Source organism: Misgurnus anguillicaudatus, chromosome 16, assembly GCF_027580225.2.
Source record: "Misgurnus anguillicaudatus chromosome 16, ASM2758022v2, whole genome shotgun sequence".
Lineage (NCBI taxonomy): Eukaryota > Metazoa > Chordata > Actinopteri > Cypriniformes > Cobitidae > Misgurnus > Misgurnus anguillicaudatus.
In genome coordinates this window covers 12,091,851-12,106,066 of record NC_073352.2, presented here as the reverse complement: position 1 = coordinate 12,106,066, position 14,216 = coordinate 12,091,851, and the positions used below count along the sequence as shown (strand labels likewise).

The 14,216-nt window shown below is 37.3% G+C and overlaps 1 protein-coding gene across 1 annotated transcript in view; it reads right to left on the bottom strand.

The window, feature by feature from the left end:
• Positions 1-14,216, bottom strand: part of LOC129421961 (ATP-binding cassette sub-family C member 5) — a 45,863-nt gene that overhangs the window by 8,433 nt on the left and 23,214 nt on the right. Inside the window, exons 12-24 of the mRNA XM_055177596.2 lie at positions 12,932-13,056; positions 12,769-12,841; positions 12,427-12,630; positions 12,166-12,291; positions 11,757-11,868; positions 8,341-8,525; positions 7,923-8,069; positions 4,377-4,506; positions 4,109-4,262; positions 1,877-2,005; positions 807-993; positions 600-689; positions 64-256 (exon numbers count right to left, since the gene is read on the bottom strand). Coding sequence (XP_055033571.2) covers positions 64-256; positions 600-689; positions 807-993; positions 1,877-2,005; positions 4,109-4,262; positions 4,377-4,506; positions 7,923-8,069; positions 8,341-8,525; positions 11,757-11,868; positions 12,166-12,291; positions 12,427-12,630; positions 12,769-12,841; positions 12,932-13,056 — 1,855 coding nt within the window. The remainder of the gene's footprint in view (positions 1-63; positions 257-599; positions 690-806; positions 994-1,876; positions 2,006-4,108; positions 4,263-4,376; positions 4,507-7,922; positions 8,070-8,340; positions 8,526-11,756; positions 11,869-12,165; positions 12,292-12,426; positions 12,631-12,768; positions 12,842-12,931; positions 13,057-14,216) is intronic.

Here is a 14,216-nt window from a genome sequence, read left to right as displayed (position 1 = left end):
TGCAGTAGAGACAAACACGTCTAAAACATCAGAAAGGATAAAACAGGAAGTGGACAGGCGTACCTGACCCCGTTCTGCCAACTATTCCCACCGTCTCCTCTGGGTGAATGCAAAAGGAGAGATTCTTCAAAACCAAAGGAAGATCATCCCGATACTTCATTTCCACATTCTGGAATGTTATTCGTCCTTCCTGTGGCCAACGGGATGTCTCAGACGAGGCACCAGCAACTTGGCGAGGACCTTCTCCTTCTAGATTCTAAATAAACAAATGGGATAAGGAGTACCTCAGTAGATGTCCCTATCACGAAGACTATCATTGGCTCTCTAAGAAGATTTCTGCCACTCGACAGCCATGCCTTTTGAAAAAATCTGTGTCAAACGCTACGATGTTCGGTCTGCCAATAAATTTGTTCTATCTGAATCCTGCCAAGCGGGATGTAACAGACTCGCTATGCAGCATGCAGACCGCTGGGCTCAGTGGCCTGTGCAAAGTTAAAAGCTGATGTCCTTTTGCGTGCTGGGTCAATTGAATAACAAATGGTCTGTCCCTTTCTTTTTGCAGCTGACATCTAAAGCACGTGTGTCGACCGATGCTTTACCTTTATGTAATGATTGATCCGCTCCACTGATGTAAAACGAGCTTCGGTTTCAGGCAGGAGTCTCACGGTGAACTGAAACAGGCCGGTCAACTAGATATGACAGGAGAAAGAGACAGTTTAGTGCTGGTTAAGCTTCACTATCGCTCATTCTCAGGGTTAAAGATTTGCACAAAACTCGTAACCTAAGGCTTTGTAGTTTGTAAGCACCTGTACGGCGTAAGAGATGGCGAGGCCGGCGTATGCAGGTGGAATGTGGCCGTGCATTAAGACAATGAGGAGGGCTACGGTTGTGATGAGAGAAATGCTGATAAGGTCCAGACGGACAGCCAGCCAACGCATGCCACAGCTGAATAGATAGTGACATGCTTGGTTTGTGTCAAGCAGGGTTTGATACCTGATGGAAAAGGAAATAATATTTAGTAAAAGTCAGGATTTGTTCTTTTGCATCAAACGTATCCAAATCTTACTAAAATGTCTTGAACAACACAAACTGACGATTTGATCCAGATCAAAACTGAAACTGGATTTTGAGATCGAATTCAAAATTCACGTTTAGCGCCACGTTGTTTAAATAGTAAATGCTTTTGCGCCCAATTTTGCACCCATGGGCGTTCTGGTCTGAAAACGAGGTGTGTTCAGGCACGTTTGTTGGTGCATTGCTATTTTCAGGCAACTAAAATAGACTACGCCATTGACCAATTAAAACCTGCTCTGAAGTCTAAAGTCAATGGCGCAATATGTTTTTTTTTGTTATTTAAAGAGCGCGTTAGAAATATGCGCCTATAAACGGGACGACAACGCGGGTTTGCTTATCACATACATGAATGCGCAGCAGCACAAAAACGCTTTTAAATATGAAAGATTAAAGGATTAAAATGTAAAAGATTATTATTGAGTCTCTTGGACATAAATAAGGACCGATTATGAGATGTTAGAAGGCACAAAAAGCTGCTTCACCTGTAGCCTGGTAAGTAAATAAATGCTTTGCTTTTAAACAAATGCATCTGTTTTTAAATGTTTTTTAAATCCTACCCAACGGATTTATTGTATATTATCACTCTGTACCTGTGGATATGGTGAGATGAGAAACAATGCCTATATCTATCATTTTATTTTTTACATGTAACATCTTTTGTAAAAAGTATTTTTCAAACGTGTATTTAACATTTCAAAATTTTATCATTTAATGCAATATTTTTTTTTTCCAAAAAAAAAAGTCACCAAACTGATTTCAGTGGTTCAGTGAAACGTTATAGAGAGCATTTGCTGAATATTACCTCTGTATGAAGTCTGTGCCCCTGCCGTAAGCATAGACAGTAGACAATCCCTGCAGACTGCTGGTGATATGAGAGGTGAAAGGGGATTGGCTGATATTTTCCAGTCGCTTTAGTTCACGGATCAGAACCCTTTAGGTAAAAGACCAATCGAAAAAGTAAATAAATAAATAAATATACAAATACATATTTTTATGTTAATAACACATTAACGTAAATTAATTTTAATGACACACATTTTATGAATGTGTGATTAACCCAATGCGCAATTTCTGACCCTATAGGCCTAGCACGTTGTTGGATAAATTGAGATGCAGCTTTATACAATAAATAGTCATCAAACGACTAAAATTATCTTTATTTGTGCATTTTCTGAGAGGTGTACCGTCCTAAATGCTTAAAGGTGCAGTGTGTAACTTTTAAAAGAATCCCTTGACAAAAAATGCAATATAATATACATAACTATATTTTCAGTGGTGTATAAAGACCTTTCAAAAATAACCCATAATGTTTTTATTACCTTAAAATGAGCCATTTTTATCTATATACACAGAAGGTCCCCATACATGGAAATCGCCATTTTGTGCTGCCATGTTTCTACAGAAGCCCTTAACAGACAAACTTTGTTTACCAAGTTGTCTCTGACGATGACTTGTTTGTCCTATGGTGGCTAACGTAGCTTCTCTATGCATTTCTAAAGTGAGGGATGAGCTGTGGACTGAGCCGTTGGGTGCAATTTGAAACCTCACCACTAGATGCTACTAAAATTTACACACTGCACCTTTAACTAATACAAGTGATGCGTTGTTCAAAAAGTTCAATACCTGATTGATGTTAAAAGAGTTATTAAGAGCGACAAGCATCAAAAACGATCTATCTCAGGCTGATTGACACATCTGAAGCATGCACACAGGCGCGCGACCTGATATATGCATACACAGACAGAATTACAGTTTTAAAAATATCTGTTTTGACAAGAATTCACAAAGATATAATCTGTTATGTCTTAAGTGAATGTTTGATTAACTGTTGGGGAAAATATCTGATGTGTAACATTATATTAGATCCTTGCATTACAGTAAATCTTAAAGCTGTCTGTCTTAATGTCAATCAAATAATAAAATAAAAAAAAAAACATGTATTGATATTGTTTTTGACTTTGTGTGTGCTAAATCTATTAGTTTTACCGGTGATTTTAAGTTATGGATGCATTGATTTTGTTTTAGTGCTGCCTCACGATTAGTCGCGCGACTAATCATTTGCAGAATAAACGTTTTTGTTAACATAATATATGTGTGTGTACCGTGTATAATAATCATGTATATATAAATACACACACATTACTTTATAATTTTAAGAAATACATATGTGTGTATGTGTGTGTGTGTTTATACATAATTATTATACACAGTACACCCACATATATAATGTAAACAAAAACTTTTATTCTGCAAATGATTAGTAGCGACTAATCCTGAGGCAGCACTATTTTGTTTTGTTTGTTGGATTTTTTTTCTGACTCTTTCACTAATAATACACAAACAATTGCATAAAGCATCCATATTTGTCCACGCCCATGCTGAGTATTAAAAAAGTTGCGATTAATCACAAGTTACCTCATGACAATCATATTATTAATCTAGATTAAATATTATATATATAAAACATACAATATAAATACATACATATATACAAACAAATATATACATGCACAGAGAGAAATATAAAGTCACAGAGTCATAGAGACAGCAGTGATGCAGGGCTATGTTTTGATCAAAGCTCTGGCTCATCTCATCTGCTTATTTGTTGTGCGTCTCACATATCAGCCTGTGATGTGACAGGTTAGTGGCTTATGAGATGGAGACCCACGTAGGGACAATAACTGTATGACTGAGGGGATCGTACTGGTTGAGCTGCAGTAATTTCTGGCGTCTGAACTGATTTATATGGGGCTTTATGAGGCCTGTCACATGTCAGCACTACAGCATGCAGGACTGTGCACAGTGTGAGGCCGTCAAAAACACTGCTGATTACTGCTATAAGGTGCACATATAAAATCAGTGTGCTTATGGATAATGTTTAGCAATAAATCATGCTTTTCTTTAGAGGAGCCCATAAGGAAAAAAGGAAAACAAACCAGCGCTTGATCTTCTCCCGTGTCTTTAAATGTGCATTTATGAATAAGCTTCTGACTGTAAAGTCTAAAAGCACTGTAAATCCATTAGGAAACCAAACCTGGAGATTCTGTTGATGATGAAGAGGAACGCCGCCAAGGGAATGATAGAGAACAGGAACCATGGAAACACTGTGCCCACCACACCCAGACAAAACAGCACCAACGTCAAATTCTGGAGGAGCATTTCGGCTTGCATGGCCAGACGCACGTCAACTGCACGGCGAGAGAAAAAAAAAAGAGGCAGAGCGTGTAAGAGAGGTAGACATGAAACCTTTGAGATGCCCCTGTCATCACGCAGCAGAAAGGATTTGTGAACTGAGATCTCACCCTCGTCCATGTCTCTGGAGAATCGGTTGAGAATGCGTCCCAGGGGTGTCGTGTCAAAAAAGCGCATGGGGCTCAGAAGTATGGACTTAAATAGTTTATCATGCAGAACCGAGGCTGCCCGAATGGTACACTGCAAGAATACCACACATTTACAAACAGCGTTAATAATGCATGGACCTACACACAACAATAATGCTAATGAATGAGATGATAATTCATTAACTCAAAATAAACTTTCTTTAGTTAGGGTTCAAAATGAAAATTAACATTTAAACTGCCATAATATAGATTTTGTGGAGCGGGCGGACTTGGCAAATGTACAAGATCAAATTTCCAAGATGTTTTAGATTGTTTAGGCCCACTGGAAAAATCTCAAATCTACCTAAACATCTTGAGGCCGACTATACTGAAAGCAATCTCAGAATGTGTTGACCAATCAGAAACACAGTCCGATCATTTAGCAATACCAGGCTACATTTGAGAAACAGTAAAACTGGCAACCCACTTTTTTTTAATGCTCTATAGCATTCAAATGAAACATCAGCACATAATAACCCTAAAAACATTCAAACATAGGAGCAATCTTGGAAGAGCATTTCATTTGTATTTAATAGTTTCAGTGAAATATTAATTCCACTTGCAGAATACGTACACTTTCTGAATCTTCAATCCTTGCTCGAGGTAATAAGAGATTAGCCATCATCGAGAAATTAGCGAATATGAGTGGCACACTATTAAACAGAAACATAACCTCTGCAATGTGCTGTCGGGTCTGCTTAATAGAGAAATGGCCATAGAGACCCGAGGGGACATATATACACACAACCTTACAGCTAAGAGTCAAGACACTGGACAGATAAATGGATTTAGCCCACAGGCAATTTCAATTAACGTAAAAAAAAACTACTTAAGAGGCAGAAAGGATGGAAACACAAAAAGCAAACAATTAACAATGCAAGATATCTATCACGAAAATAAAACCCAGACTATGTATAGGATATTATCTTCCTGAATACTGTAGGGCTGTCAAACGATTAATTGCGATTAATCACATACAAAATAAAAGTTTGTGTTTGCGTAATTTATGTGTGTACTCTAATTATCTGTAATTATTATGCATATATATCTAAATACACACATACATTTATAAATAAAAATGTATTTATATAAAAATGTGGACCACCATGCCAAAATTAGATTTGTTGTTTTTGCAATGTTAAAGTGATCATATATAATTGTTTCTCAGTCTCTTTAATAGAATACATCCAGAAAATACAAAAAATGTGTATTAAAAACTGTATAAAAATGTGAACTTATGTGTCAAGTCTTTAGGGTAAACTCCCCATCCACTTGAGCAATAGCAGGAAACTACATGATCTCTTTAACCTAAATAAAATTAAAATTTTAAAGAAATTTGTCTTTTTACTTCATTCTGCTCAAAAACGCTCAAGATGTGTTTCGTGCCAAGAGAGGTCACACTAAACACAGACGATGCAAGAAGACATTTATTCATGAAAATTAAATTTTTTTGTACATATTTCATTTATTTTCTTTTTGTATCTTAATAAATTAATTGTAAAAATAAAATTTTGAACTTTGGCAAATTTCGCGGCGCGTTAACCAATCAGCAGCCTGCTTGCTGCTGTGGCGGCAGCCCCGCCCGGAGTCACTTATACAACATGAAGGAGCGTTTGATATCCCTTACGAAAATTAACCATGGCTTTATTGTGGTAAAAGTGTAGTAACCAGTGTTGGGGGTAACGCATTACAAGTAACTTTAGTTACGTAATAATATTACTTTTCTGAAGTAACAAGTAAAGTAACGCATTACTGTTTAAATGTACACATTAATATTTGAGTTACTTTTTCAAAAAGGTAACTCAAGTTACTTTTTTAGTTTAATTAATTTGATTAAAAAATATGTACTGAATTAAACTAAACGTATGCACTCTCTGTGCCTGTGTGGAAACAGTTTGAGTCAGAAACTGAGATGGCAGGCCAGAGCTAAACATTTTTGTGATGAAATATGCAATTTCTGAATGCAGAACTTTTTAGTCATAAAAACACCTGCAAGGCCTGAAAGAGATCAAGCTTTAGCCAAGAAAAAGTAACGCAAAAGTAACTAAAAGTAACGTAAGCATTACTTTCCATGAAAAGTAACTAAGTAATGCAATTAGTTACTTTTTTTGGGAGTAACTTAATATTGTAATGCATTACTTTTAAAAGTAACTTTCCCCAACACTGGTAGTAACCATGTTTTTTTGGTGTATTGATTACTATCAGCAAAACTATATTGTCAAAACCATGGTTATTTTGTGGTAACCATGGTTTTACTATGTTAACCATGGTTTTTTGGTTTTAACTGTAGTAAAAGTAATTTTCGTAAGGGATTGTCCGTAAGCAGTCACCCGGAGCTATACAACACAAGTTCTTATTTCTATAGAGACAGGAATAAAAAGGACCTTGCTTGGAAGAGTGTCAGTGAGGATATCGGGCAACCTTGTAAGTTGTAAATACACATTTCACTTTTGAGTCACGTGACGTTTATCGACCCGCGCCGTTTATTTTCTCCCTATAGTAAGGTGACCAAATACAAACCGGTAACTCTCTCGATAAATGCACAATCAACATCAGTCATCTTGCAAACAGACAACCGCATAGCACTTGCCCCTTCCACAAGAAGCGGATTTCGCCTCTGACACGCATCAAATGCTTGCTTTTTCCGCGCTTCTACTTCGCTCTAGACACGCGAATGCATTCAAACTGTTCAAGTGGCAAACTAGGAGCGGTCGACACGATTTTGACGCCTCAAACACGGTTGGTGTAAATGCAGCATAAGACTTTTGCAAAGTAATGCATATATATAATGTTTTTTAAATATATACATAAATGTTTGTGTACTTATATAACAATAAATATTTATATATTTATACATAATAATTACACACAGTACACACACATATATTATGCAAACACAACTGCTTATCTTGATCTTAATTGTTTGACAGCCCTAGAATACTGTGCAGTATACTTTCCTATATTGTTTCCTATAGCCTAGCAAAGCAAAGGTCATGAATTCATTTCTGAGGCAATGCATGTATTGATCAAATATATAGCCTGAATGCACTGCAATTGACTAAAAATACATCTTTATGCACCAGATGCATAGATTTAAATGTGTATACACTGCATGCTGCTCACTTTTTTGTAGTATGTGAAACAGTGGCCTTTGTTTTGCATATTTTGTATATTCTATAAATTACACATCTTAAACTTTGTAAAAGTACACTATGTTATTCACCCTGTATATATTGGTATTCCAGAGTGGCATTATTGCCGTGGGTAAAGGGGATTAATTGTGATGCCCACTTGACAGATTAACCTGGTACTCTCAGGTAGATTCAAGCAGCGGTGAATAATGCATGAGCGAAAAAGAAATGCATCCGCCCGAGGACTGAACTGTTTGATAAAAAATTCAAGTGTGTGTAATAGAGACAGGACACTGAAACAGAGAAATCTTGTGTGCAAACTCAAGAGAGAAATTACCTTGACGAAAACCAGCCCTCGCAAGGTCTTCAAGAAGAGCGCCCCCACCATGGACAGAGCGTACACTCTGGAGTAATACTGTACGTGCGGGTTCAGTCGCATGCTGTCGGTCTCTGCGGTCTCGTTCCCCTGTAACCGCGAGGAATTCTGCGGAGACAAAGGAACATCACCTTGGCGACGTGATCAATCCCTAGAGGATCCCAACATGCCAGCTGAACTGTGTGCGTGAGTCCCAGTCTCAATTATTTTACAGAACGTGAGCTAACTGCAGCATCTGTTGCTGTGATTTTCCCACCGAGTAAATCATGCGGAGTCTGGCACTTCTAATTAGTTTCGGGATTGATGTTCATTTCAGCTAAGCGTCCAACGCAGACGCAGGCTGGTGGTTTGTCGTATAAAGTTCCAAAATCTTCCTTACCCCACTGCCCTGCCTGATCCAGTGACTGAGCCACCAATTGCTGAAGGCGATGCTGCCTGTGGTGAAGAGGAAGAGGAGGATGGCTAGAATGAAGGCCAGAGGCCCTCCGGCTGCCTTGATGTAAGCACTGTACACGTCCCAGGCCACGGCTCCCGTTCCTTTCTCCTCTGCCTGCATGAGCTGAGCTGTGAGGGTTACATCAAATAATAAAACTGTGACTCATTCACCAGTGTTCACATAAACACTGGTATACTCAGATTTAATGGAAAAAACTTAACTAATCGTACTGTATATGTGCATAGTTAGGATAGCAAAATATAGTTTTTCTTTAAAAAAGGAATGGTAAACGATCAATCTCGGAGGTATTTAGATGTAAATCCATATTTCTCTTTACAAATGTAGCTATATTTAACTTTTGTCAACACTGACAGGTTGATAAAATTTAAAGCCTAAATGCACAGTAAATATTAAATAAACATCTTGCATCTACCAGATGCATAAATATAATTGTATTCACATTGGATGTCAGTATGTAAAAAATAAGTTTTTTCTTTTACAATGAACTTAAAGACACTATAAAATTGAAATGGACTATTCTTATATTTTATAGAATATTGTATTGCTTTTATAAATGATTTTTCTGTGCGTTATTTTTTTAAATTCATGTGCCTTCATAATCTTTAATTCAAAATGTTAACCTCCAACGCCCCTAGAAATGGCTTCTCTTCCTGCCACAAGTTAAGATGCGAGGGCGGGGCTATTGTGGACTTGCTGTAGTTGATCGTCCTCAAATTTTGTAAGCAACTGCCAACTTCCAACATTCTATTCAGTTCCCGATGGACGAAGTTAATTCCCGCCCTACAGTTTTCCTTATTTCAGAAGGAAATTTCACTTGGATATACGTCAAGACAAAACAAAAACAATCTAAACTTACGTTTCATGCCAACTTTAAATAAATAATCTGTTTATTGCAAATACTACATACTAGGGATGCACAGACAGGAAAGTTCTTTGCCGAAGCCGGATAAAATGAAACACAACTGAACATGTTTCTTAAATGTTCCTAATTATTTTATCACCATTGCATAAGGTACATTTTCAAAATGTAATTTTTACTAATATATATATATATATATATTATATATATATATATATATATATATATATATATATATATATATATATATATATATATATATTTCACATTATTTAACAATGAACATTTTTTAACATTTTTTAACATATGTCGCCTTTTTACACCACGTCACTTCTCTGATCGGAAAGCTGATTTGTTAAAGGGTACTCAGTGCTTCTATCTAGTAACATGTGAAAAAATTGAAATTTAGCTCCCCTTGTGATGTCAGAAAGGAGATAATGCCGCTCCTTAATCTATACTGTCCAACACGCCACTGCTATTTAGTGCAGAGATCAGCTCAAATTACAGTGTTATTGCAGCTGGGTTGCCGGTAAATTACCGTAGATTTAAATTTATGTTATTTACTGGCAAGAGTTTGTTCAAAGTTAAATAAATTTTAAATATTAACTTTAATATTAATATTATCTTTACAGAATAAAACTATACAATAACAGCCTCATGCAAAGCATTCTGGGAACCAGAAATCATCCACAACCTTTTTCTGTTTTTTGCTTCAGATTTTGCTTCCCAGAATGTTTAGCTTGATGCTGTTTTTTTAGTTTTATTCTGTAAAAACAAAGACTTGTAAATGTTTAATGTTCATTTAAAGGCGCTCTAAGCGAATTGACGCGTTTTAGACCATAAATCATTTTTTGTTACATACAGCAAACATCTTCTCACTATCTGCTTGCTGCCTGTCCGTTGATCAAACTGTAAAAAAAGGCAATCTCTGTAGACAGCTCAGGCTCGACAAACGGCAATATCAACATAGTGGCCAAACCTAGCACAACAAAACATAACAAAGTGTTCCAGCCAATAAAGGACAAGAAGGATTTGGGGGTGGGGGTTGGGCGTGTTCATGAAAGCACGGACGGGAGAGGGAGGGGGAGGCGTTAGCTACGCTCCCTTTGTTTGAAAACAGTTCAAACATCAACAGGAAGTGACGTCGCACATTATTCGCTTAGAGAGCCATTAACTTTGAACAAATGTTGCCAGTAAATAACATAAATTTAAATCTACGGTAAGTTACTGGCAACCCAGCTGCAAATTTCTACGGATTTTTTTTACAGTGTACTTCTAGCTTTTGCAACAGAAGTCAGCACTTATGTTGAGCAGTGGACGCGCGTGTGCTTGCTCAGTCAGGGTCTGAGGGAGAGTGGGAGACGGCGAATGATTGACAAGAGCACGACAGAGGAAAAAACGCTCCACAAAGTGCTTATGTCTAACAAAATGCTTTTGTTAATAAAAATTTTATTTATTATTTATTAAAATAAGCGTGTTTATCATTGTAGCATTTGACTGGTTCTAGGAAGTTTTTATTACATACTACTGATGCTTTTCGTCATTCCTTTTCTAATCTATGAGGAGTCTCTGGCTCTGCCTGCTTGTGGATTTAGCAGAGTACCCAGAATCATAATCGCCGCCATGTCTTTCTCATAAGCAGCATATTGTTCAGGATGATTTTAAATGATAAATGAAACTTGTAATGCTGCTGCATTTATGAAGCGTGCGCACCTCTCACTCTGCGTTAGTCGCGTCGTCAAAGGCTTTATTGTTCGGTCAAATGTATTCAGTATTTTTATTTGTTTGGTCAAACACCAAAATTAAGTTTTTTGCAATTTTTTAAAGTGAAAGTTGGATTAACTTAAAAAAATGTTACGACTTGTATATACAATTTTTTTAATTGAACTTTTTTACTTTCTCACTTTGCTTAAATGTTTGTGTTTTAAATGTTTAATTTAAATTTACAGTGATAAAACATACACAAATAAAATAAATATATATACAGTGTTACCACTTTCTTAAAGTAGATCCAACTTTCACTTTTTACACTACACAGCGAAGCAAAAGTAGCATGCAAGTAGTCAAATCCAAAAGTACCTTAATACTCTGTAAAGTACACTGTGCTATGCACTCTGTACAATATGTATTTGTTTTCATTAATGGGGGAAAGGGGATTAATTGTGATGTCCACCTGACAGATTAACCTGGTACTCTCAGGTAGTTTCAGGCAGCAATGAATAAAACACGAGCGAAGAGAAAATACATCTGCTTTAAAGTTTTACGTATTGAATATTTTCATTTGGAGCAATAACGTAACACCTTTGAATTACCTTCCTGTCGAGCGCGATAAATAATTATCTCCATTTAGCCCTACTACTTTATCTACCATATAATTCCTTTACTGTGTTGCGTGGGTGAACGCATGACGCCTGATGTAAAATCCGGATCTTGAAGCAAAACCAGTCGAGAGCCACTGGATTAATCTAATCCCCCTCACCTCCTTTTTTGCACTCAGCAGACGGTTTGACCGTGACATTAGTGTAAGGCGACGGCAAGCTGCTTGTGTCTTCTGCCATCTCCTTGTTTTTCAAGTTCTTCCTCACCAGGTTCTAGTTGAGAGATGGAGAGAAAGAAACAGAGCGAGGTCTGTTAAAAAGCAACCCGCCATTATGTGGACACAGCGGCCCAGGCGTTAAGTCATTAATACAGAAATCAGTGACAAGGTCCCTCGGCTGTAAGTCTTATTGATCAATGCGCTTCTAAATTACAAAAGCGCTGCTTGAATTAACATTTCAAACACGGCAGGTTTGCGACCCGCCTCATGAATTTTGCAATGGATGTTCTGGCGAGTGTGTGACCCTAATGTTTCCCTAGTGGGGGTGGCTGCTGTGGGTGGCGTATCACACCTCTTGCTGTGTGCTGTTGAACAGGTTGCCGTAGTTTCGATCTTTCTCCATGAGTTGGGCGTGCGTGCCGTGCTCCGCTATCTGGCCATCCTTCATCAGCACCACCTCGTCACAGTCCAGCAAATACTGTAGAACAAATAAAAGGTATAGTGTCATAGCTTGTGTATTACATCATTATTTAACAAGTTACATAACATTGTTTTCATATACTTACAAATGCAAAATAATACTATACTATATGTGCATTCATAAACCTCTTGCCTGCAATTGGTGCGTGACAAAGATGACAGTCCTCCCCCTAGAAGCGCCGCGGATGGCGGTGTGAAATAACCGGGAGCCCACGCGGGTGTCCACGGCACTTAGCGGGTCATCCAGGAGAAGAATAGATCTCTCGCTGTACAGCGCCCTGGCCAGACTCACTCTTTGCCGTTGACCGCCACTGAGATTGGCACCTTTCTCCCCTATCTCAGCAGATAATTCAATTCCAAACCCAGGGAATATTACATTCACGACTATCATGTTCAAGGTTATATGAAACGCAGACAAGCAAATGCGCATCTTGCATGTGATCAAGGTCACAGATTGTATTTTGAGCAGTCATACCTCGGTCATGTCGCCATATGGTAGCTCAGCTATATCAGGAACTAAACAGCATGCGTCCAGAACAGCATTGTACCTAGTGAGAGAACGTACAGTAGATGGTGATAAACAAATGATTACATTTGATAGGTCAAACTAGATTCATTAGTCACTTGTTAATCCATACTTTTCCTCAATATATTCTTTTCCAAACAGGATGTTCTCTCTTAAGGAATCATTGAGGATCCAGGCCTGTTGAGCAACGTATGCCAAGTCTCCGTTTACAGCCACTGAGCCTCCAAGCAGAGTCATCTGTAGAGAAGGCAACATATATGTCTGTTTTTACGCTGCTTACATGACCAACTGGTTTATAACTGTATGTTAGATAAGCAATTGTAAGCACACAGCTGACGGTACCCATTGACTTCCACAGGGGCGGAGTGGGACCAAAAAATCGACCGGGAAATTTCGTTTACCACCGGCCCTCCATGGTAAATTTTTTTTTTAATAATAATAATTCTCTACTAATTTTATCTATAATAATGATACAATTATTAAATCATGGCTAATTTACCTAAATGAGTAACTATAGATAATGATACCCATTTGAAAGACGGATATGCGCACCTGTCAATCAGCTATTACATAACAGAGCAAGGCCAGAGATGAACGTGCTCATAAATGGGAGTAATATGGAACAATGTGAGCATCTTTCAATAACTGTAAGAATTTTTCCTTTAAATATAATTTTGTCATATAAAGTTTTGAGAGATAATAATATTTTTTATTAATAATGTTATTGCTTATTTATTTTGACGTGTTTGGTGCATTTACCTCAGAGTTTATTTCAGAAATATATTTTTTCAGTAATAATAATACAATTTACATGCCAATCCTGCTTCCTTGTCTGTTTATTCATTTCATTATGCTGTTATTTTAAGTTATATGTGGTTATTTATTGCCATATGAGACGTTCAATGCCGTCATATGGGGAATAATGTGTGCATCTTTGAATAAATGTAAAAATACAGTTCCTTTTTTTTTGAGAAATAATAATGTTGTGAGGATATTTATTGCCATGCAGTTGAATACTCTTGTCTATAATATGGAAATCACATAGTAGGAAATATTTAATGTGATACTGCAAAGTTACCCTTCTAATTTTTATTTATGATATATGTGGAAATAAATAAACCTTTGCAAATCTGCTGATTTGATCCATTCATGTCCTGACCACCAGGCTAGAAATTTTAAACATCCTTAATCCACACGTACTACTAGTCTATCAAAAAGTCTATCTGCTTGATGGATCCGATCGCATATGTAGGCTACTGCAATAAACTGGCATTTGGCGGCTTTTTACATCAAAGGCCGACAGGCTATGCCATTTGGGGAGGGGCCGTTCAATGATCCCCTATATTTTTAAAAATCCTGGACCTGGTTGGACCTGCTGAACATGTTGAGCACTTTTA